Source organism: Microtus pennsylvanicus, chromosome 3 (genome assembly GCF_037038515.1).
Source record: "Microtus pennsylvanicus isolate mMicPen1 chromosome 3, mMicPen1.hap1, whole genome shotgun sequence".
NCBI lineage: Eukaryota > Metazoa > Chordata > Mammalia > Rodentia > Cricetidae > Microtus > Microtus pennsylvanicus.
Window position 1 is genome coordinate 111,469,919 of NC_134581.1, and position 25,552 is coordinate 111,495,470.

Below are 25,552 nucleotides of genomic sequence, written 5' to 3' on the forward strand. Positions count from 1 at the left end.
GAAGCCCTTGTCCCAGATGCTGCTTATAGACTGACTACTTTTGCAAGCAAGCTTTTTTTTTTAAAAAAAAATATTTTTTTATGGTTTATTTAACTTTATTTTATGTGCATTGGTGTGACGGTGTCAGATCCCCTGCAACTGGATCTTCAGACTGTTGTGAGCTGCCATGTGGGTGCTGGGAATTGAAGAGCAGTCAGTGCTCTTAACCACTGAGCCATCTCTCCAGCCCCTGCAAGCAAGCTTTTTTTTTTTGAAGATATCTGCACTTCTTCATGAACACCTTATATGGCTTTACGGAAATGCTTATGAGGTCCTTCCATGCCCTGACATTATATGAGATAAACATGTGACTTTTCTGGGCATAGCTAACAGTGAGTCGATCCTGGGACTCTCAGTTTTTTAGTTGCTCATACTTTATTCACAGGACTTCCTGTGGCATAGATGCCTTTGAATTTCCCATGTTCTTGTAATTTTCTAATAAACTCTTGGCTCATCATTCTGGATTTAGATGGAATCATCTTTTTGCCTCAGGAAGCATTTTTCAGGTTTAGCTGTGTCAAATAATTCTGTATGCATTACGTTTGGTTAATTTTCTTAAGTATTTCACGTACTGAGGTGGAGTCTGCTTGTTTGCTCCCAGCCACCCAGACACGAAATAAACACACGGAAACTGTATTAATTAAAACACTACTTGGCCCATTAGCTTATGCATATTTCTAGCTAGCTCTTCTATCTTAAATTAGCCCATTTCTGTTAATCTGTGTGTTGCCACATGGTTTGGTCTACCAGTAAGGTTCCATCTAAAATCCAGAATCTGTCTTCTCAGGTGGCTACATGGCTTCTCTGATTCTGCCTACTCTCTCCTCCTCTATCTGCTTGGAATTCCTGCCTTGCCCTATTCTGCACTGCAATAGGCCCAAAGTGACTTCTTTATTAACCAATGTTATTCATAGCATACAGAGGGGAATCATACATCAATGTATCATTGAAATTTGTGCAAATTTTGCTCTTTGCAAGTTTAATTTTCTTTAAAGATCAATTGTCATATTTTTTGTATGATGTTATTTTTTTATCACTTTAGTTTGTTGAATCTTGTTAAGAAAAATATCTGAAAGTCAGTTTTGAATTTGTCTCTTTGTTTTGGTCTTGTGATTTTTGTTTGTTAAAGTATACCTTGAATCCTTGTCATTATGAAATACTCTGTAACTCTAGAAGTCTTTCAAGTTTCATAGTTTATGATGCTACAGTACTATTCTATAGTTTATGGGTGACTTGTGTTGAGTCAGTGTTTGCATTGCTGTGACGCATGCTTATAAAAATCAACTTAAACAGGGAAAGATTTTTTTGACTCATGGTTTAGAGATTCCAGGCCACCTTAAGATGCATTATTCTGGGTTTATGGGGAGGCATTGTATCTTGGAAGGGGCGCTGGAGCAGAGTAGCAACTGTAATGGTGGTCGGGAAGCAGAGCAGTCAGTGATGGGGTTGGGAAGCAGAGCAGTCAGTGATGGGGTCGGGAAGCAGAGCGGTCAGTGATGGGGTTGGGAAGCAAAGCAGTCACATGAAAGAGAGTAATTATAAAAGGATGGATGTGTTAACATGTCGTTTTACCATCCATACCTTAAAATGTCAAGGAATTACTCATATTTAAACATTTACAATAGAATTTGTTTTAAATGTACATAAAAAGAACAGAGAGGTAGATGCCATGTGAACAGCAGTGTGATAGTAGATCTTCACTATCAATTAGACTGAGAGATTTCCTAGAGACAGTAAAGCAAACCTAGGTGACACAGACGGATTTCCAGAGAAGGCAGATGAAGACACCAATGTGATCAATGGTTTAGTTCAGTCTAACAGTGAACTGAGCTGTGTGACTAGACTGTGGGAGAGGAGGAAAACTGGAAAGTGGGATCCAGCCTTCTATAGTTACTCTCTTTCATGTGACAAGAACAGATAAATGACTTAAAAATTTCAAGTATGATACAGTCGTATTCATTACATTCCTCATAGTCTATATTGGCCTTCTAGATTGTTCTACATTGGCTTTCCAATCTTACTCATCTCACATGTATCTACTACTCTGTATACTTTAGTTACATCTCACCACAAGTGAGTTTGCACAATAATTTCCATGTTTTGTCTGGCTCATTTCCTTTATTTAATGCCTTCTAAGCTCACTCATGCATTAGCAAGTGATCAAACAGCATTCCATATGTTTATATACTGCATATATGCTCGTCTGCTGATGGACTTTTGAAGGTTTTCCTTCTTGGCTACAATAGTAATGGTGTGGTGAATGTTTGAGGCTGCAAATCGTGTTTGTAAATGATGTATCCTAATCAGCTTTTTGTAATATCCAAGTAAGAGACGAGTCCTTCGGAGCATTATGTCCCCAGTGACCTACTTCCTCTAAATAGTTTTTATCTGTGGTTCCTGCCTTCCACTAAAGCTTCCAAATCTGGAAGCCATCCCTGGAGAAACCCCTGATTCCATCAGACTTTGATTCAGTCACTTCTCTGCGGCCCACTCGCTGATAATCAGGATTTTCATGTGTCTGTAGACATTCGGAGTCAAACCATCGCATGCTGGTTTTGGTTGTGGGTGTATACCTCGGAGAGGGATTCCTGGTCATTGTAGGGTGCTAGTTTTAATTTCTTCAGGAACTTCTATGAGGCTTTTTGTAATAGGACACCACTCTTCATTCAGCTACTGGTTCTTTTTTTGTGACTGTTTTCCCATAGTAGCCATCCACACAAAGGTGAGGCAGCACAGAAGCTTGCCTTTGCGTTTACCTGGTGATGAGCAATGCCGAGCCTATTTCATTCTTTGTTGGCCATTGTAATTGCTTCTTTGGAGAAATGTTATTCCGATCCTATTCTATTTTTAATTGTGTTATTTGCTTTTCTGCTATTTATAATACTTTATAAATTTTGGATGTTGTCTTTAAAATAGTTTGCAAATATTTCCCCCCAGTCTCTATGCCATCTTTTTATTTTGTGGATAATGCATGTCTTTGTACCTACTCAAATTTTTATATTCCTAGATTTTTATTTTATTTCCAAAGTACTAGTACAATAAGTACCTTTTAACTAAACAATTTAGAAATTGGGAATAATATGTGATTACTTTTGACATATATAAACAACACTTTCAGAAAAAAATTGGAATATGAGCATACAGCCAATATTAAAACAATACCCATTATAAGTAGGTATCCTATTGTTACTTCTTTATCCCAGGATTTATCTTGATGTTATTTGACTGTAAATGCTAAAGTTGAACATTTAGCAGGAACTCAAGGAAGAGTGAAATCCGCAAGGAAAGAGCATGTGTTGTCTGTGTGTGGTTTAAGCACAAAGCCTGTTTTTCAGTAAAATGTAGTTTCTAAATGTTAATGAATTTATCATAGTTGTCTTTGAATGTCAGGGAAACTCACTGCCATATAGTTTTTTTTAGTATATATGCAGAAATTCTTGCAAACAGTTTTTAAAAACTTTCACAGGAGGTTCATAGACTATACAGAAGTTTCAGGACAACTAATTGTGTTTGTATGTGTGTTTTTGATAGGTCCACGGTATGTGGTACAAATAGGTGACAAAATCATTGACTACAATGAAGATTTCCGCCTTTTCTTGTCAACAAGAAATCCAAATCCCTTCATCCCACCTGATGCCGCGTCCATCGTGACTGAGGTGAACTTCACCACGACCAGAAGTGGACTTCGAGGGCAGGTGTGTGGGCGTGAATACTTACAGAGCCGTGTTTGCTAGGAATGGATTTGTTAGGATAGAATTAATGTTTGAGATTAAAGATGGGTTTTTAAGTGTACATACTTTAATTTGTACATTCTTTGCTTTTCCTCTGCAAAGAAATGTGTGTTGATTTTTAGTACCTTCACTTTTTTTACTCATTTAACAGTATTATCTTCTTCTTTCACTCTCTATAATAACATGTACATCTGTGTAATTTTGACTATTGAATTTCAAAGCTGCTACTTCAAAATATTCTTTTCTTATGCCATAAGGCTCTCCAAGTATTTATACTTTGCATTATAATTCTTACATATCAATATTTGAACAGCCACTCAGAATTTATTGAAAAATTACTTCTTTGCTCTGCAAGCTCACCTTGGTAGTGGGTGTGAGGAGCACTGCAGGTCTTCCTATGGCAAGAGCGCAAGGTACAGACAGTTCCAGGAGAGGGGAGTGGGAAAAACATACAGATTAATAGAAACAATTAAAAAATACTTTTATCATAAAAAAGAAATTTATTTTCCAACATGACTGGAATGTTGGATTTCCCTAAGAAGAGTATAAGAAGTGTAGGAAAGTTATCTTTTTAAAAAATTGATACTATTTTTATTTTCATTAAGTTGTTTTTGAAATTGCTTTATTTTCAAATTAGCATACAAAATAGTAGATATTACTATGGCATTTTTGAGGAAAATGTGTTTTTCTGTTTGTCTTTTTAATTGTAATAATATTTGTTGGTGCAAAATGTTATTTCAATGTTGTTTTGATGATGTGATATTTAATTTTTGAATTATTTGTCTGTGTGTCTACATGTATATATCTATGGGTATCCATTGTCTATGATGTGTATGTTAGGGTCAGAGGACAACTTGAAGTCATTTCACCACATACATTCTGAGGATCAGACCCAGGGAATTAAACTGTGGCAGGTGCCTTCACCCACCAAGCCATCTCACTGGCCCTGATAATGTAATGTTTTAATATGTCTTATATCATAAGTAAATGTTTGTTAGTAGCTAATACGAGTTCCATAGTTTTCATATTTTAATCTAACTTTAGAATGAAATTTTTCATACTTAACAAATACTGTAATTTTTACATATTTGTCATTGCAGTGATTGCTTTTGACATCTATTTTCTGTTTCTTGTCAGGTACAAATGTGGAAGTATCTTATACTTAATTAGAAAGAATCAAATGATGTCACATTTATCACAGTGTACTTGTTGTATTTGCTCATTTCCAAGGCCTGGTCAAAAGTTTTATTCTCTTTTAAAGAGCATTGTTGGAATTTCTTCTTTTGTTTTTCTTTTTTAAGCTTTTAGCCTTAACTATTCAGCATGAAAAGCCTGATCTAGAAGAACAGAAAACGAAACTGCTGCAGCAGGAGGAAGATAAGAAGATACAGCTAGCCAGACTTGAGGAGTCTCTATTGGAGGTGATGAGCTCAGCCTAGTTTCCTATTGCTGCTTCTTTATCAAATACAAGCCACAAGTGTGACCCATAAGGTGTATGATGTTTCCAGAGTGGTACAAGTTATCTTAAAGTCACAATTCTAACAGAAAACAAGGATCTCTCTCTCAGAATGAATATCAGAAGGAGTTATTGTGGATGGAAGTTTCTGTACTGCCTAGTTCCACAGCCATTCAGTCCCAAAGAAACACACAGAGGCCTACATTAATTACAAACTGCTTGGCCAGTTAGCTCAGGCTTATTATTAACTAGCTCTTACAACTTAAATTAACCCATAATTCTTGTTTTGCCACGTGGCTTGTACCTTTTCTCAGTAAGGCATTCTTATCTTGCTTCCTCTGTGTCTGGCTTGTTACTGCGTCTCTGCCTTTCCTCTTCCCAGAATTCTCCTAGTCTGGTTACCCCACCTATACTTCCTGCCTGGCTATTTCAGTGTTTTATTAAATCAATACGAGTGACAAATCTTTACAGTGTACAATAGCATTATCTGACGGTAATTTATAATTTAAATAAACTGTTCTAAATTAATAATTCCTTTTTATTGTATTGTTTCATTATTCATTATAAACTTGGGATTTCAAGTGACATTAAAATTAGCATGAAATGACTAAATATGTAACTGTGTTTACTTTTGGTTATTATATATTAACATAATATATAATATTAGATACTAATATATCTAATGTTATATTTGTAAATATAAAACATGCAGTTAATTTGATGTAGGAAGGCTAAGTAATGTTGATATTTTTTAAAAAAATATTTTTATCACATTAATAGTTAACATGTTTACATGCTTCATTCAATTGCTTTTTTTAATATTATAATAACTTATTATTTATTGTTAATTTCTTTTATTATTAATTTATTCTGCAGACACTTGCTACATCTCAAGGCAATATTTTGGAAAATAAGGATTTGATTGAATCTTTGAATCAGACAAAAGCAAGCAGTGCGCTTATTCAAGACTCACTTAAAGAATCTTATAAACTGCAGATTTTCCTTGACCAAGTAACTATTTCCTTTACTGTGTTTTTATGTCAGCTTTTCTTAAATATTTGTGTTAACTTGGTAGAACATGTACAGTCAGATCTTCAGGGGAATGATTTTGTCAAAAATGAAAGCCATTCAAAAATACCAGAGCCTGGGTTGTGATTCCTGTTTTAGGGAGGCAGGTAAGATGCCTCTCACACTGAGTATGGTCAGCTCCTGTCCACCCTGGTGGCTTCGACATCATCTGCTACCTTGTTACTTATGATAGAGATGTGCTTTACGATGAAGTTAACAGCGAGTGTTTTGAAAAGGGGTGTGAGAGAACATCTTTGCCATCTGTGTCAGTTGGCTTTCCATTACTAAAGTAAATGCCTTGGAAATCAACTTGTAATAAAGGGTTCATTGGTCATTTACTTGTTGCTTCCGGGCTGTGCAAGACAGGCAGCACATCATAGTAGGAAGATTTGGTGAAACTCTCATCTCTTGTCGTATGTGTGAGAGAGAGCCTGAGAGAATATGGGGAGTGTGGGAAACTAGGGTCCCACAGTGGGTCCTCTTTGAAGGCACTGCACTCACTATACTGAGAGCTCTCCCAGTGCCCCCTCTTAAAATGTCCTTCCCTCTCTGACAACACCATGGGCTTCAGGTAAGCTGTTAACATGCAGACTCTCAGGGAAGAGTTTAAATCTAGACATCTAAACTGTGGCACCATTCTTAGACGTCTCTCTGTCTTGGTTCCTCCCTCCCTCCCTTTCTTTTGTGTTTATGGCAGGGTCTTAGGCTATAGTCTGTATTAGTCAGGGTTCTCTAGAGTCACTGAACTTATGGAATGAATCTATCTCTGTATATAAATGGGATTTATTGGAATGATTTACAGGACTTTAGCCTATAAGTCATTACAATAAATCTTAAATATTTGTGTTAATTTGGTAGAATGTGTGTAGTCAGAATCGAATCCAACAGTGGCTAGCTGTGCACAGAAAGTTAAGAATCTAGTAGTTGCTCAGTCCTAAAAGGCGGGTGTCTCAGCTGGTCTTCTGTACAGCCGAATCCCAAAGAGTGAAGAAATGGACTTGCTAGCAACACAAGACCAAGTAGGCAGAGAGCAAAAGCTTCCTTCTTCTGTGTCCTTATATAGAATTCAAGCAGAAGCTATGGCCCATGATAAAGGTATTTTTTCCCACTTCAAGATTTGAAGTAAAGACGTGCGTCTTCAAAGATGTGTGTTTTCTCACCTCAAAGGTCCAAACTAGAAGTGAATTCACCCACTTCAAACCAAGCAGAAAATCTGTTACAGGTGTGCCCACTATTTCTAGGTTGTAGTTCATTCCAGTTATAGTCAAGTTGACACCATGGCCATCACAAATCCTAACTGGCTTGGCACCCAGCTGGCTTAAGACTTGCAGTGATCTTCCCTTTCAGCCCCCTGAGTGCCAGGATGACAAGGGTGGGTCACTGTGCTCAGCAGATTTTTATCTTAAGACAAGTTAAGTATACTAATTGGGTCATATACTATTTCTTTTCAAATAGTCAATGTGAGCATCTGAACCACTCTCTTTACAGTTGCCTTGGAATCCTTCTTACGCTTTGATGATTCCATTAGAGAAGCTCCAGCCTTTCATCACTTTCTCTCCTGCACAGTGCGATTGAGCTTTGCTGGAAACTCATATCGCTGTGGATTTTCAGGCAGCAGCCTGACCTTTAGCGCACTGACATTCTAGAGTTATTGGGCACGCTGATGTTCTTGAGTTATTTCTGTTTCCCTTGATGACTTTTCTGTTTCTCCTTTCCAATACTTCCCCACTCTTGTTCACATTTTATTCTCGTCTATTGCTACTTTGTATGCTTCGAATAGAGCTCTGTTGAAACCAGAATAAGACCAAAGACCAAAGCCTGATTCGAGTCCAGTCAATCCCACCTGCCATTGCAAAGCTAACCTTGACAGGCATTGACTGCAGTCTTTCCCACAGCATTGTGAGCACTGTGCCTTCTCTTATGCAGCAAGCATTGATGGTCTGTAGATGGGACCCACCAAAGTCATATTTTTATTTGCAGCATGGTAGCAAGAACATGAGACCCCACCTGCATTCAGAGCCTTGCAGCCATTTATCCTATTCTCCCATGCTGTTTGTCAGAAAGACAGCCCCCGTTTTAATAAGTACAGATGTCATGACCACCTCTAACAGTCACATTCCCTGCCTCTGCCCCAACAACCTGTTCTTGCTTGAAGTGCTCTCACAGAATGGCACGCCATGCTCTTGTATCACCTAAATGACCTGCCCCCACCCACTGTTCATTCTTTCTTCATCTCCAATACTCTTGGTTTTGACTAGGACCAATCCATGAACCATTTGTGATTCTACCATGTTATGGTTAGAAAAATATTTCAGATGTCTTGCTATAATGTGAATGTTTGAGCCTCACTCTTAAATTCCTATGTAGACACCTCTTCTCTGCTGAGGTAGGATTAAGAGGGGCACCTTTGTGGAGTGAAGGTCTCCTGGGTCAGGAGATGAATTACCATGCCTCATAAAAGAGGGCAAAGGAGGCGTGCTTGCCTTCCACTCTGGAAGGCACAAAAAGAATTGCCGGACTCCAGGGATCAGGAAATGAGCCTTCAGTAGACATCAGATCTGCTGGTGCCTTAGCCTTGGACTTCCTGCCTCCAGAATCCATTCTGTGTGCTTTCTCAAAGCACTCTGAGTGAGTGAAGACATTTTATCCTCAGCTTTGTATAAATAAAGATGCTATTACCTTAAGTTACAGAAATTCTTCTTCATCTTGATTTGTTCTGTAAGAACAGAGTCTAGGGCTAGGTGTGTACAGTGGCCTGCAGGTGGCAGTAAAGCACTGGATGAGATGATCCCTCTTCTGTCTCCACTAACCACTAACCATCCACAGGAGCGGGATGCCTATCTGCCTTTGGCTGAGAGTGCCAGCAAGATGTACTTCATCATCTCTGACTTGTCCAAGATTAATAACATGTACCGCTTCAGTTTGGCTTCCTTTCTCCGACTTTTCCAACGAGCTCTGCAGAACAAGCAGGTGAGTTGTTGACCCAGCTAGAGATGTGCTGGAGGCCACTTAAATGTTGAACTTACACTAGTACATTTTTCAGAAAGGTTTTATTATATATTTCAGAGGACCACATGTAACAGTTTTAAACTTCCTTTAGGTGAGACCATTTCTTTAATTCTGTTTTATATTCTTGACAAACTATTATAGTGTTGTTTGGAAACAAAGGAACAGTTTATGGTCTAAGAAAAGTTAATAGTAAGTGACCCCTCAAACACCAATAATTCACAAGTGTTTGTAAAGGAAATAAATTGTCTACTTAGTCATATCACTTGAGCTGTCTCCTTGCCATTTGAAACTATAATATACACAAAGCATTGTTCTCCACAACAGAGGCAAAACTATACACTGCTTTAGCAGGCTTGCTCTCCTTGGGGGAGCTTGACAAACTATCTCACTAAGTAGGGGTTTGGCTATGACACAGCAGGGATGTGTTCTGTGTGTCTGGGAATTCAGCTGAGACTTGAGGGTGTGGCTCAGGTATAGATTCTTCAGTTCTCTGTTGAGTACCAAGGGAGAAGACTTGATGAATAGTTTCTTCACCACAGAACCACTATGGCAGGGTTGATATTTCAGCACAGAGTAGATGGACTTCTTATATGATACTTCGGAACCAAATATATTTATTCCGGTGAATAAGACAGAAGTGGAATCACATTTTGTAACATTTCTGCAGACTTGTCCCAAACAACTAAAAGTATGTCCATATTCAAAACAAGTAAATAGACACCACCTCTTAATGATGAAACCGTTCAGGAATTGGAGTGTCACACTTAAAAAAAAATCTTTAATTTTTCCTTAAATTCTTTTTTTTTTTTGTTCTTTGTTTATTTATTTGTTTGGTTTTCATTCATACATTCTTCCCAGCATTCCAGATAAGTTTCATTTTATGTGTGAGAACATCACTTTTATTTATTTTTTTTTAATTTATTTATTTATTAAGGATTTCTGCCTCCTCCCCGCCACCGCCTCCCATTTCCCTCCCCCTCCCCCGATCACGTCACCCTCCCTCATCTGCTCTAAGAGCAATAAGGGTTCCCTGACCTGTGGGAAGCCCAAGGACCGCCCACCTCTATCCAGGTCTCCTAAGGTGAGCATCCAAACTGCCTAGGCTCCCCCAAAGCCAGTACGTGCAGTAGGATCAAAAACCCACTGCGATTGTTCTTGAGTTCTCAGTATTCCTCATTGTCCTCTATGTTCAGCTAGTCCGGATTTATCCCATGCTTTTTCAGACCCAGGCCAGCTGGCCTTGGTGAGTTCCCGATAGAACATCCCCATTGTCTCAGTGTGTGGGTGCACCCCTCGCGGTCCTGAGATCCTTGCTCGTGCTCCATCTCCTTCTGCTCCTGATTTGGACCTTGAGATTTCTGTCCCGTGCTCCTCTGTCTCTGTCTCCTTTCATCGCCTGATGAAGGTTAATATTCATGAGGATGCCTCTGTGTTTGTCTTTGGGTTCACCTTCTTACTTAGCTTCTCTAGGAACATGCATTATAAGCCCAATGTCCTTTATTTATGGCTAGAAACCAAATATGAGTGAGTACATCCCATGTTCCTCTTTTTGGGTCTGGCTTACCTCACTCAGGATAGTGTTTTCTATTTCCATCCATTTGTATGCAAAATTCAAGAAGTCCTTGTTTTTTACTGCTGAGTAATACTCTAATATGTATATATTCCATACTTTCTTCATCCATTCTTCCGTTGAAGGGCATCTAGGTTGTTTCCAGGTTCTGGCTATTACAAACAATGCTGCCATGAACATAGTTGAGCATATACTTTTGTTGTATGATAGGGCCTCTCTTGGGTATATTCCCAAGAGTGGTATTGCTGGATCCAGGGGTAGGTTGATTCCGAATTTCCTGAGAAACCGAAACACTGCTTTCCAGAGTGGTTGCACAAGTTTGCATTCCCACCAGCAGTGGGTGAGTGTCCCCCTTTCTCCACAACCTCTCCAGCAAAGGCTATCATTGGTGTTTTTGATTTTAGCCATTCTGACAGGTATAAGATGGTATCTTAAAGTTGTCTTGATTTGCATTTCCCTGATCGCTAGGGAAGTTGAGCATGACCTTAAGTGTCTTTTGGCCATTTGAAGTTCTTCTGTTGAGAATTCTCTGTTCAGCTCAGTGCCCCATTTTATAATTGGGTTGATTAGCCTTTTACGGTCTAGTTTCTTGATTTCTTTATATATTTTGGAGATCAGACCTTTGTCAGTTGCGGGGTTGGTGAAAATCTTCTCCCAGTAAGTGGGTTGCCTTTTTGTCTTAGTGACAGTGTCCTTTGCTTTACAGAAGCTTCTCAGCCTCAGGAGGTCCTATTTATTCAATGATGCCCTTAGTGTCTGTGCTGCTGGGGTTATACGTAGGAAGTGGTCTCCTGTGCCCATGTGTTGTAGAGTACTTCCCACTTTCTCTTCTATTAGGTTCAGTGTGTTCGGACTGATATTGAGGTCTTTAATCCATTTGGACTTGAGTTTTGTGCATGGTGATAGATATGGATCTATTTTCATTCTTTTACAGATTGACATCCAGTTTTGCCAGCACAATTTGTTGAAAATGCTGTCTTTTTTCCATTGTATACTTTTAGCTCCTTTATCGAAAATCAGGTGCTCATAGGTTTGTGGGTTAAAGTCAGGGTCTTCTATTCGATTTCATTGGTCGACTTCTCTGTTTTTATGACAATACCAGGCTGTTTTCAATACTGTAGCTCTATAATAGAGTTTGAAGTCAGGGATGGTAATGCCTCCAGACAATCCTTTATTGTATAAGATTGTTCTGGCTATCCTGGGTTTTTTGTTCCTCCATATAAAGTTGATTATTGTCTTCTCCAGATCTGTGAAGAATTTTGATGGGATTTTGATGGGGATTGCATTGAATCTATAGATTGCTTTTGGTAGAATTGCCATTTTTACTATGTTGATCCTCCCAATCCAAGAGCAAGGGAGGTCCTTCCATTTTCTGGTGTCTTCTTCAATTTCTTTCTTCAAAGACTTATAGTTCTTGTCGAATAGGTCTTTCACATCCTTGGTCAGAGTTACCCCAAGATATTTTATGCTATTTGTGGCTATCGTGAAAGGTGATGCTTCTCTAATTTCCCTCTCTGTTTCCTTATCCTTAGTGTATACGAAGGCCACTGATTTTTTGGAGTTGATCTTGTATCCTGCCACATTACTAAAGCTGTTTATCAGCTGTAAAAGTTCTTTGGTGGAGTTTTGGGGGTCGCTTATGTATACTATCATATCATCTGCAAATAACGAGAGCTTAACTTCTTCTTTTCCGATACGAATCCCCTTGATCCCTTTATGTTGTCTTATTGCTATTGCTAGAACTTCAAGCACTATATTGAAGAGGTATGGAGAGAGTGGACAGCCTTGTCGTGTTCCTGATTTTAGTGGGATGGCTTTGAGTTTTTCTCCATTTAATTTAATGTTAGCTGATGGCTTGCTGTAAATAGCTTTTATTATATTTAGGTATGACCCTTGTATCCCTAATCTCTCCAAGACTTTTATCATAAAGGGGTGTTGAATTTTGTCAAATGCTTTTTCAGCATCTAATGAAATGATCATATGGTTTTTTTCTTTCAGTTTATTTATATGGTGGATTACATTGATAGATTTGCGTATGTTGAACCAGCCCTGCATCTCTGGGATGAAGCCTACTTGATCATAATGGATAATTTTTCTAATGTGTTCTTGGATTCGGTTTGCCAGTATTTTATTGAGAATTTTTGCATCGATATTCATGAGTGAGATCGGCCTGTAATTTTCTTTCTTGGTTGGGTCTTTGTGTGGTTTTGGTATCAGGGTAACTGTAGCTTCATAAAAGGAATTTGGCAATGACTCTTCTGTTTCTATATTGTGAAATACATTAAGGAGTATAGGTATTAGCTCTTCTTGGAAGTTTTGGTAGAATTCTGCATTGAAACCATCTGATCCTGGGCTTTTTTTGGAAGGTAGATTTTTGATAACGGTTTCTAGCTCTTCGCGACTAACAGGTCTATTTAGATCGTTCACCTGGTCTTGGTTTAGCTTTGGTATGTGGTACTTATCTAAAAAAATGTCCATTTCTTTTGCATTTTCTAGTTTTGTGGCATACAGGCTTTTGTAGTAAGATCTAATGAGTCTCTGAATTTCCTCTGTGTCTGTGGTTATGTCCCCCTTTTCATTTCTGATCTTATTTATTTGCGTGTTCTCTCTCTGTCGTTTAATTAGTTTGGATAGGGGTTTGTCGATCTTGTTGATTTTCTCCAAGATCCAACTTTTTGTTTCATTGATTCTTTGGACTGTTTTCTGTGTTTCTATTTTGTTGATTTCTGCCCTCAGTTTGATTATTTCCAGTCTTCTACTCCTCCTGGGCACATCTGCTTCTTTTTTTTCTAAAGCTTTCAGGTGTGCTGTTAAGTCTCCGATGTATGCTTTCTCTGTTTTCTTTAAGTGGGCACTTAGTGCTATGAACTTTCCTCTTAGCACTGTTTCATAGTGTCCCATAGGTTTGAGTATGTTGTCTCTTTATTTTCATTAAATTCAAGGAAGACATTAATTTCTTTCTTGATTTCTTCCTTGACCCAGGTGTGGTTCAGTAGTTGACTGTTCAGTTTCCATGAGTTTGTCGGCTTTCTGGAGGTAGGATTGTTGTTGAATTCTAACTTTAATCCGTGGTGATCTGATAAGACACAGGTGGACACTGATATTTTTTTGTATCTGTGGAGGTTTCCTTTGTTTCCGAGTATGTGGTCAATTTTCGAGAAGGTTCCATGGGCTGCAGAGAAGAAGGTATATTCTTTCCTATTTGGGTGGAATGTTCTATAGATGTCTGTTAAGTCCATTTGCTTTATTACCTCCAGTAGTTCTCTTACTTCTCTATTAGGTTTCTGTCTGATTGACCTGTCCATTGCTGAACGAGGTGTATTGAAGTCTCCTACTACTAGTGTGTGTGGTTTGATGTCTGCCTTGAGTTTTAGTAATATTTCTTTTACATACGTGGGTGCTTTTATATTAGGGGCGTAAATATTCAGGATTGAGAGTTCATCCTGACAAATTGTTCCTGTTATGAGTATAAAGTGTCAAGAGGGCGTGGTCCATCATACCATATTGGGATAGAAGCAATCCACACGCTGTCATCCTTTGTGAAAACAAAAGAAGAAACTCCTTTCCAAAGCATCATGTCCTTAGATCCAAATTTTAAAGTCAAGGTATTTTCAAAATATCTGTCTTGGATTAGTTCAGCAGCATTTATAAACAAGTCTCTTTTAGCAGCTGATGTTTCTTCCTCAGCTTTCAAACAATTCAAAGAGAGCATAATAGCATACAGTATCAAAATTCTGTGTGTATTTTCCATCTTTGTGCAGCTTTATTTTAACTCTATTTCGTTTATTTTTACTTTTATTCTTTGATACGCCTTCTCTGTATATCTTTGTCCTGGAATAACTCTGTAGACCGGGCTGTCCTTGAACTCTCAGAGATCCTTCTATCTCTGCCTCCCAGGCATTGGGATTAAAGGCGTGTGCTACCACACCTTGAAGTCTCAGAGGTCAATCTCCCTCTGTTTTCCAAGTGTTGGGATTAAAGGTGTGTCCTACCACACCCAACTACTCTCTTTCTTCCTTTTTTTTTTTTACTTTAAGAACTTTAACTTTTAGCCTGCATATATTTTTAACACACTGTAAATTATTTAAAGGTTTTTTTTGTTTTGTTTTTGAATCTCTCTTTACTGTATCTCTCTCTCTCTTTGTCTGACCACATGAGCCTTTAAATTACTGAGCAATATGGGTAGGATTAAAGCCGTGGCTTTGCCGGCTAGATACAGCGCATTCCTTAGCTTTCCAGCCTCATGGCGGAGGTACCGGCTGTTGCCATTTTTATTGCCTCAACTCTGTGGCGTTTCAAGGTCCCTGCCAGCAAACAAGCTACAACACTCAAATGCTCTCTGTGTAGCTGACCTCCTGCCTCAAAGAGTCAGAGTTTGCCCTGGCCGGACGGCCCACAAAGCCGGCATTTTAAAATGGCTCAACTTTTTTCCTGCTACGGCTGAAAACTGAAAAGCATGCGTTCAGCTTTTCATCAACACCGTTTAAGTGTTTTGTAGCAGGACCTCTTAAGAGCTGCAGGGTTTTGCAGCTAAAGCTGAGTCAGGAAGCCTCTCTTAGATGAGAGTGCTTGCTTGCCTCCGGCAAGCAGAGCAGACCCGAGAAATTGCTGCTACCAAAAGAAAACATGCTTTACTCTATTCTTTCCCAAGCTTTCTCAGGCTTTCTGTGGATGCAGTTGCCCACGTCTGGGTGCCATTCTGTTGATGGAGCTGTGGGCTGCATTCCTGCCTCCAGGCTGCCTGCCTATCTAATGCCCCAAAATAACAACACACAAACTGTATTCATATAAACACTGCTTGGCCCACTAGCTCAAGCCTCTAACTGGCTAATTATCATATTTTGACTAACCCATTTCTAATAATATGTGTAGCTCTAGTCTTATCGGGAAAGATTCAGCATGTCTAACCTGGCGGCTTGCTTCATCGCATCTGCCTGGGAGAGGGGAGCATGGCGTCTGAGCTCACTTCCTCTTCCTCCCAGCATTCTGTTCTGTTTACTCCACCCACCTATGTTCTAACCAAGCAGTTTCTTTATTAATTAACCAATGACCTTCCTCTATCAGTCGTTAACAGTTTAATTCTTCATTTCCCATGTGAGGTTGCGTGGTAAACAATTAACGTGTGCCAGTTCCACACCTTTCACTGGAAACCTAGCTCCATTTCTCTCAACCATTACAATTATTTTACCAGTCTTTTTTTCTGTAGTTATAAACACAAAAATATAAGCTGCTTAGTCTAATTTAATGCCAGAGTTGAAGTTTACAATCCATGTGTTCTGTAAATGACTTCTGAAGTGTTGTGGTTTGTAGAACTCTTGTGCTCTATCCCCATTTCCAGCCGGTCAACCCTGTCTTTTTTGTCTAGTTCACATCTGTTTATTTTGAGTGTGTGTGTGTGCATTTGTGTGTTTGCATGTATGTATGCATGCGTGCGTTTGTAGGTTACACTCAGGAGTTGTTTTCTCCTCCAGTGTGGAAGCCTCAGCAGCAAGCTCCTTTATCCACTCATCTCAATGGTCCTAGGTTTTCTAAATCGGTGGAGATAATAATCAGTAATACAATAATGTTGTGACAGTTATCTAGAACAGAATTCCAGAGTCAGTCTGAGCACTGGAGGTGTGGGTTTCTTTGTACAACTTTCCAAGTTCATATTAAAGCTTGTCTCACCTGAGCTGAATTGGTAAATCAAGTCTTTTAATAAGCCTTACCTCATGTTGAAATAGGTTGTGTTTTTAATGCTATTGCTATCAGAGTGATGTGTGCTAGTTTAACTAGTACTATTGGGAGTTTCATTATTTTTATTATTTCTATTTTGAAATTGATTGTAATCTTCATTTATTAAACCTTTGATTTTATAAATGTAAAGAAATTGCATAGTATAAAATACTGCATTAGTGTACAATATAATGCACTTATTTAGTTAATTTCTTGGGGTTTGTGGTCAAGGATGTTTACTTCAGAACCAACTTGGAGTCTGAAGAATAATTTTTAAAAGTTATTCAGCTAGAAAATATATGTAAATGTTTCCAAATTTCTTAATGGGTTTTCAAATTCTAATCTACAGGACTCTGAAAATACAGAACAGAGAATCCAGTCTCTTGTCAGCTCACTGAAGCATATGGTGTATGAATATATATGCCGGTGCCTGTTTAAGGTAAGGATTCATCAGATATAAACTGCTCCTCACTCCTCTGTCATTGAAATGGGCAGTTGTGTTGACAGACTCTAACTTCTCACCACATACCAAAATGTAGCCAGAAGGAAAAAAGACAAGGTGAGGACACTAGGCTAGCTGCATGTCTGTTGTAAGGTGGAAGGGCCTGCTTGTTGGTCCCATCTGCCCAGCTAGCTTATGCCCGAAATAACCACACAGAAATTGTATTAATTAAAACACTGCTTGGCCATTAGCTCTAACTTCCTATTGGCTAACTCTTACATATTAGTTTAACCCATCTCCATTAATCTGTGTATCACTACATGGCAGTGGCTTACCGGAGATTCTAACCTGCGTCCATCTCAGGCAGAGGATTCATGGCTTCTCCTCTGACTCTGCTTTCTTCCTTCCAGAATTCACTTCTGTCTTCTCTGCCTACCTAAGTTCTGCCCTATCAGGCCCAAAGCAGTTTCTTTATTCATTAGCCAATGAAAGCAACACACAAACAGAAGGAACTCCTATACCACATGTCCTCGGTGGTCTTGTGCTTACTAAAAAGGAGGTTAACCATTGGTAACGTGCCATTTCCCAGCCCAGGTTCCTCATCCTCAAGTCTAGTATCATCTGGGGACATGTTTGTGTGAAGTGGCAGATCTGTGCCTGTGAGATATTCACTATTATTGCAGCTGTCAGTTGCTAATAACATGCCCTCCTCTTTCTCTCATTTGTGAACACCTAGTGTTTCTAGGCATTGCCTAGTGTCCTCTGGTGTCTTAGTGACTTTTCTAATTATGTAAAGAAACACCATGACCAAGGCAATTTATAAAGGGAAGCATTTCCAGTGGGTGAGAGTCCATGACCATCATGGTTGGGGAGTGTGGCAGCAGACAGACAAGCACTGTGCTACAACAATAGCATCGTAGCTACAGCAATAGCATGGTAGCTACAGCAATAGCATGGTAGCTACAGCAATAGCATCGTAGCTACAGCAATAGCATCGTAGCTACAGCAATAGCATGGTAGCTACAGCAATAGCATCGTAGCTACAGCAATAGCATCGTAGCTACAGCAATAGCATCGTAGCTACAGCAATAGCATGGTAGCTACAGCAATAGCATCGTAGCTACAGCAATAGCATGGTAGCTACAGCAATAGCATCGTAGCTACAGCAATAGCATCGTAGCTACAGCAATAGCATCGTAGCTACAGCAATAGCATCGTAGCTACAGCAATAGCATCGTAGCTACAGCAATAGCATGGTAGCTACAGCAATAGCATGGTAGCTACAGCAATAGCATGGTAGCTACAGCAATAGCATGGTAGCTACAGCAATAGCATGGTAGCTACAGCATTGTGCTACAGCAATAGCATCGTAGCTACAACAATAGCATGGTAGCTACAGCAATAGCATGGTAGCTACAGCATTGTGCTACAGCAATAGCATGGTAGCTACAGCAATAGCATCGTAGCTACAGCAATAGCATGGTAGCTACAGCAATAGCACGGTAGCTACAGCAATAGCATCGTAGCTACAGCAATAGCATCGTGGCTACAGCAATAGCATGGTAGCTACAGCAATAGCATGGTAGCTACAGCAATAGCATCGTAGCTACAGCAATAGCATGGTAGCTACAGCAATAGCATGGTAGCTACAGCAATAGCATGGTAGCTACAGCAATAGCATCGTAGCTACAGCAATAGCATGGTAGCTACAGCAATAGCATGGTAGCTACAGCAATAGCACCGTAGCTACAGCAATAGCACCGTAGCTATAGCAATAGCACCGTAGCTACAGCAATAGCATGGTAGCTACAGCAATAGCATCGTAGCTACAGCAATAGCATGGTGGCTACAACAATAGCACGGTAGCTACAGCAATAGCACGGTAGCTACAGCAATAGCATGGTAGCTACAGCAATAGCATAGTAGCTACAGCAGTAGCATGGTAGCTACAGCAATAGCATCGTAGCTACAGCAATAGCATGGTAGCTACAGCAATAGCATAGTAGCTACAGCAGTAGCATGGTAGCTACAGCAATAGCATCGTAGCTACAGCAATAGCATGGTAGCTACAGCAATAGCATGGTAGCTACAGCAATAGCACGGTAGCTACAGCAATAGCATAGTAGCTACAGCAATAGCATGGCAGCTACAGCAATAGCACGGTAGCTACAGCAATAGCATCGTAGCTACAGCAATAGCATCGTAGCTACAGCAATAGCATGGTAGCAACAGCAATAGCATGGTAGCTACAGCAATAGCACGGTAGCTACAGCAATAGCACGGTAGCTACAGCAATAGCACGGTAGCTACAGCAATAGCACGGTAGCTACAGCAATAGCACGGTAGCTACAGCAATAGCACGGTAGCTACAGCAATAGCACGGTAGCTACAGCAATAGCACGGTAGCTACAGCAATAGCACGGTAGCTACAGCAATAGCACGGTAGCTACAGCAATAGCACGGTAGCTACAGCAATAGCACGGTAGCTACAGCAATAGCATGGTAGCTACAGCAATAGCATGGTAGCTACAGCAATAGCATCGTAGCTACAGCAATAGCATGGTAGCTACAGCAATAGCATGGTAGCTACAGCAATAGCATGGTAGCTACAGCAATAGCATCGTAGCTACAGCAATAGCATGGTAGCTACAGCAATAGCATGGTAGCTACAGCAATAGCATGGTAGCTACAGCAATAGCATGGTAGCTACAGCAATAGCATAGTAGCTACAGCATTGTGCTACAGCAATAGCATCGTAGCTACAGCAATAGCATCGTAGCTACAGCAATAGCATGGTAGCTACAGCAATAGCACAGTAGCTACAGCAATAGCATCTTAGCTACAGCAATAGCACGGTAGCTACAGCAATAGCATGGTAGCTACAGCAATAGCATTGTGCTACAGCAATCCACCAGCGAGGGACAGAGAGAGCTAAAACCTCGAAGCCCACCATTCCCAGGGACACACCTCCAACAAGGCCTTACCTTCTCAAACAGTTCTACCTACTGCGGAACCAAGTATTCAAACTTATCAGCCTGTGGGGCATTCTCCTTTAAACCTCCAGCCTGCATTGTGTGGTGCAGTTGTTTCCTTGCTGCTAGAGTCACAGGGCAGGGAGTTGCTGGCTTCTGAGTTATGAAGAGCGACTTTCTGAAGATGTCTTCTTCTTAGGAAGGATCTAGAACAGTGTTCAGTGTGAGACTCCGGAGACTTAAGAACCAAGTTTAGGCCTTTAGAGCCAGTCCTGGGGGTCAGCTCACCACATAAAGAGCTCCCACAAAGTCCGGCATCTGAGTCTAAGGAGCTGTTAGCACAGTTTAGTGCTACACACTCAGGAAGTCCTGAATGCTGTGTTGTGTTAGTCGAGGCAGAGCCGACCCTCAGTGCAGAACTTCTGCACATGTGTACAGAAGTCCTCTTTCAGGGCTGGAGAGATGGCTCAGAGGTTAGGAGCATTGCCTACTCTTCCAAAGGTCCTGAGTTCAATTCCCAGCAACCACATGGTGGCTTACAACCATCTGTAATGGGGTCTGGTGCCCTCTTCTGGCCTGCAGGCATATACACTGACAGAATATTGTATACATAATAAATAAATACATAAATAAATATTAAAAAAAAGAAGTCCTCTTTCAGTGGGAACAGTACCTCTTCCTTCCAAAGGCTCACTAAGGTTCTGAAACCTCCCACTTAGCTCTCAATTTTACGTTGTGGAAGACTGAATTGTGAGCAGACTGTCCTTGTAGTCATCTCTGGTTTTACGTTGTGGAAAATTGAATTGTGAGCGGACTCTGTCTTTGTAGACATCTCTGGTACAGGACAGTAAGATTCCCTCGCATTTTTCGCCATTACGAATGGCTGCACTGTGCATAGTACCTTTGTCTTGTGTGCAGATTTAAGTATTTTGATTCAGTAGATTTCTGGATAAAAGTGTATTTGCTTGTCTACTTGTTATTGTGTGTTTCCATCTGAACTAGTTGGTACTCTTACCCACAGGAAGCTGAAAGCACCTCTTTCTTTGGTTGCTTATCAAACTGGGGGACACACACAGCAGAGGACATGAAGTTGGGACAGATATGTTGCAGAGCGGCTGAGAGGAGTTGGTGGGAGGTAGTTGGGGGTGAATGGAATCAAGATAGATGTTTTGGAATTTTCAAGGAAAAACGTTGTAAAACTAAAAATACCATAAACATTCTCCTTTTTAACTCCAGTTTTATCATTCTGTTCAGCTTATATTTTTGTATTTCACTTATTATTATTCTTATTTGTGATAATTAAGGCTCTTTGCTGTTAAGCCCATGCCATATATTTTATAATGTAATTGGCAAAGGGATAGTTTTTGTTTTAGTGCACTCTATGGAAGCTTCTTTGAAGTCACTTTATCCTTTAAAAATACTTTGAGGTCACGCTAAGTAGCTTCTAAAAGGTCACAGTAGGAGAGAGGCTAGGAAGCTGGTTCAGTCCTTCAGTGTGTATTCAGAGTCTCTTCTTGTCTACTCTGAGCTTTCTTAATCTGTCAGGAACAATTGGCAAGTCCTAAAAATACAATTTGTAAGATACTTTTTAATAAATAAAATGTTTGTTTTGTCAAATTCCTTTCTGTCACTATAGAGTATGATTTCAGGATTCCATAGTGTCTGAGTAATAATGGTGAAAGTTGAGAAGCTACATCAGTCATAAACGATGAGATATACTCCTCAGAATTTATACTGTAGCATTAATAAGGGCAGAAGTGGTTTCATGTCCTTGTGAAAGCCTTCTGGGTTTGTAGCAGTCAGCCTGACATTACCCTGCCTGCCAGAGCATCACTCACGCAGCTCTGCCCTCATTTGGTGACAGCAATGGGCTCCAGTGGATGAGTGTTCAGGTCCATCAAACTGAGTGCAAGTTGACTGGGAACAGAAAATAACTGATCTGTTTTGTATCAGGTAATGTGGACTTTTACTAAACTGAGCCAAGTAGAGAAAGCTGCCTGGCTATTTCTACTTAGGTGACTGGCTTTGCCATTTCACTTTCTTCAGGTCAGGACACTTATTTCAGTACTTACTTAATGAAATGTATAAATTATATATTTGTTTTCTCCAAACTTGTCATATTAATAAAACTACATGGAAGTAACTCATGCTTTTAGTACCCACCCCCCCCATTAATCTTTTGGGATAAAGGAAACTGTGTGTATAGGTTTCCACTGTGATGAGAGGATAAGGGAAAGAGGGCAGGGAATAGCATTTCAGAGCACTTTGGGGCAGGAAGGCTGAGGGACGGTGCTGGGAGGAGCACTTGGAGAGTGCTGTTGGGGAGCAGTAGGGAGGAGCAGTAGGGAGCATGGGGCTTTGGGGGAAGTTCTAGGGGGAGCATTGAGAAGTAACTCTGGGAGGAGATTTAGGGGAAACTGGGAGGAGCACTGGGGAGCATTAGAGGGAGCTCTGGGAGGAGCAGGAGGGAGTACCAGAGAGAGGCACTGGGAGGAGCTGTGGATGGAGCACTTAGGAGCACTCTGAGAGGAGCGTTGAAGGGAGCTCTGGGAGAGATGTCTCTAAGTTACCTCTTCCTTGTGCAATACTGCTTTCAAAAATCTCACATGTAGAGAGAACAGTGGGTGAGAAAGAAAAAAAAATTTCTTCCTTTTGTATCTTCCTTTCTAAATGAATTTGCTCATTTGAGTATCATTCAGGTGGATATTGTTTTTAAACAAACTATTACTAATACCTCATGATTATTAACTAATAACTTATACTCTTAAAAACTTTATAATCTATTGAAGTGGGTCTTAATAATTTAGGCAGTTTTCTTCTACATAGATAACTCTGGTCTTTCCATGTTCTGCCCTCTCTTCCTCGTTGTATCATAAATGTGCATAGAGTTACCTGTTAAAATGTCCAAGTTAGGGGCAGCCCCAGAGCAAAGGCTTGAGTTCTGTGCTGTCTCATCTCCTTTGCCGTGGCTTAGGGCTTTCTCCCTTGGGTGCCAGGAGTCTGGTACTTCTCAGTGAACAGATTTGAAAGGGTTGACTACTGTAGAACAGCCTTAGATTTGGTAGCTTCCAGTTTTTACTGTTCTTGAGAATTATAGGATTAGAAGAATAGTTTTGATGTGTGTTTCCTTTTCAGTATTATGCAGTTTGCCATAAGTCTGCCGTTATGTCTGAGTGTTATTACCAGATTGATGTGGTAGGTAAGAACCATATGTGTATTTAATTCCTGCAATAGGACTATATAGTTCTAAGAGATTTTGAATTAACTTCTCTTTACTTGGATGTAGAGGGTGCTGAAGTTGCAATTAAAAAGCATTCTACTTAATGCTGATGCTTGAGATTTCTTGATAGCGGATGGATGACCAGTGAAACACTGAGTACAAACATGAACTTGTTCTCTTACAGTCTACGAAGACTCACACTATACTAACCCTCATCCAATGGATTCCGTTAGCTATTTCCTGGAGTGTTGTATGTAATTGAATGGAATGTGGTGGACACCGAGTGTCCTGGTCATCTTTTGTTTATCTTCCTTCCTTCAGTCAGTAGGGTTCATTGGGCTTTTTGGAATAGATTCTAACAGAACGCAAACATATTGAGATAAAATGACACTGAACTAAGATTGAGCAAAGGCAATGAGGGATTTTATGAATCTAAAATATTTGCTCAATTGTGGATGATGACAAAATTTCTTTTTAAAAAAACAAGACTGAAAACTTCTTAGTTTGATTCATGCATCTGTAATCTTACTTAACTTGATTGGAAATGATGTGCTCCACTTAACACTTCCCTCCCCCTCTTTACGTTGTGGCTTTTGTTTCATTTTTGACTCTTGGTTCTTCCTTATGACATCCTTGTTAACTGTTGTGACTAAGGGATTCATCATTACAACTAGACAACCAGAAGGACATCAAACAATGATTTATTCCGCCATTTCTACCTTTAAAAATGATGGAAGAAGATTGTGGCTGGTCTGGTTTTAGAATGTTGGACTCTAGCATCCAAACACCGAGGAGGAGTCGCCCCCAGAGACCACCTCACACACCACAGCCGATGCAAAAGCATGAGGATTTTATTAATTCTGTCATGACAGGGTCCCCCAGCATTTGGGAAGCCGAGGGACCTCGAATAGTGGGTACAGTCTACTTTTAAAGGGGCCACAGAAGCAAGGGGGGTTGTTCTTTGACTATTCTGATTGGCTTATTTGAAAGGACTATTACCAATAATTGACTGGAGAGCTGTTGCCAGATCAGATGAGGTAAGAGGTCATTTTGACCCCGTTTCCCAGGGGACCGAACCAAAACATACATATATGGGTAATTGTTCAGGAACTGAGTACGTACGAGTGTAGCTGTTAGGTCCTTGGTTCCCAGGGGAGGAGGGGAAGCACTATGGCACAGAGGCTGAGAGGATTCAGAATTGTCAGAAATGGCTTCAGAATTGTCTTAAAGTCTTACAAGAACATGTATCAACCTTGCATTAGGATATATAACACTATAATTCCGTGTTGTCCCCTAAAGTGAAAATAGCGCCTGTAACCAGAAAGCAAGGAGGAGACTAAGCACCTTACTGTTACTGACCACGCATTTTCACCAGTGTTGGGTGCCTGTTTGCTCTGTAGTTATTAGCTTTAGCTTACAGATCCCAGGGAGTGATTGGAGGCTTGTAGAGTGGCAGAAGGTTTCCTGCTTTCTGTATCATGATGTCACTGTAGTGTTCTGAGTGCAAAGGAAACAACAACTGGACAAATACAATAAATGCTGTGAGTTGTGTGTGTGTGCATGTGTGTCGTAAGGGGTAACACAGTGACAGAGACACCAAAGCCATGTGTTTAATCATCTTGTTAATATTCTGTTTATGTTTATTCTCTTAATAAAGAGACAGTTTGAATATTTGTTTTTTCTGTGTGTAGAACCTGAAGTCACTTGTTATTACTGGTGAAAAAAACCCCAATTATAGAACGATATCATCCAAAATTTAAAGACACTTAAGAAATAGCAAAGTGTAACCCTGTTCTTTTTTGCAGGCTGACCAGTTGATGTTTGCTTTGCATTTTGTTCGAGGTATGCATCCTGAACTTTTTCAAGAAAATGTAAGTATTATTGAATGAAGGAAATCTTGGAACTACAGAGAAATCCGCTAACAGGGTTTTCTTAAGCTAGAGATGACTTAGGCTGGAGTTGTCTGCACATTAGCTGGTCTTTTCTTTTTTTTTTCTTTTTCTTTCTTTTTTTTTTTTTTTTTGAGACATGGTTTCTCTGTGGCTTTGGAGCCTGTCCTGGAACTAGCTCTGTAGACCAGGCTGGTCTCAAACTCACAGAGATCTGCCTGCCTCTGCCTCCCAAGTGCTGGGATTAAAGGCGTGCGCCTGAGTGATGGGTGTGAGATGCTGTTTGAAGGTCTTTTCTCTGATGTATACTTAGGATCGCAGGTTACAGAAAGGAAGGAATCTAAGTGATTTCCCAGGGTACTTGGGTTACTGTGAACCCGGTGCACTTACTCGGGCTGGGTACCGGAGAGTCAGTCTCCTGGCTTTCCTGTCCGAAGTAGA

At 40.1% G+C, this 25,552-nt stretch overlaps 1 protein-coding gene across 2 annotated transcripts in view; it reads left to right on the forward strand.

Moving 5' to 3' along the window:
* Dync2h1 (dynein cytoplasmic 2 heavy chain 1) overlaps positions 1-25,552 on the forward strand; it is a 224,895-nt gene that overhangs the window by 128,912 nt on the left and 70,431 nt on the right. For both annotated transcript variants that reach the window (XM_075966861.1, XM_075966862.1), the window contains 6 exons: positions 3,571-3,734; positions 5,072-5,191; positions 6,103-6,237; positions 9,121-9,264; positions 16,938-17,027; positions 25,028-25,093. In XM_075966861.1, coding sequence (XP_075822976.1) covers positions 3,571-3,734; positions 5,072-5,191; positions 6,103-6,237; positions 9,121-9,264; positions 16,938-17,027; positions 25,028-25,093 — 719 coding nt within the window. The remainder of the gene's footprint in view (positions 1-3,570; positions 3,735-5,071; positions 5,192-6,102; positions 6,238-9,120; positions 9,265-16,937; positions 17,028-25,027; positions 25,094-25,552) is intronic.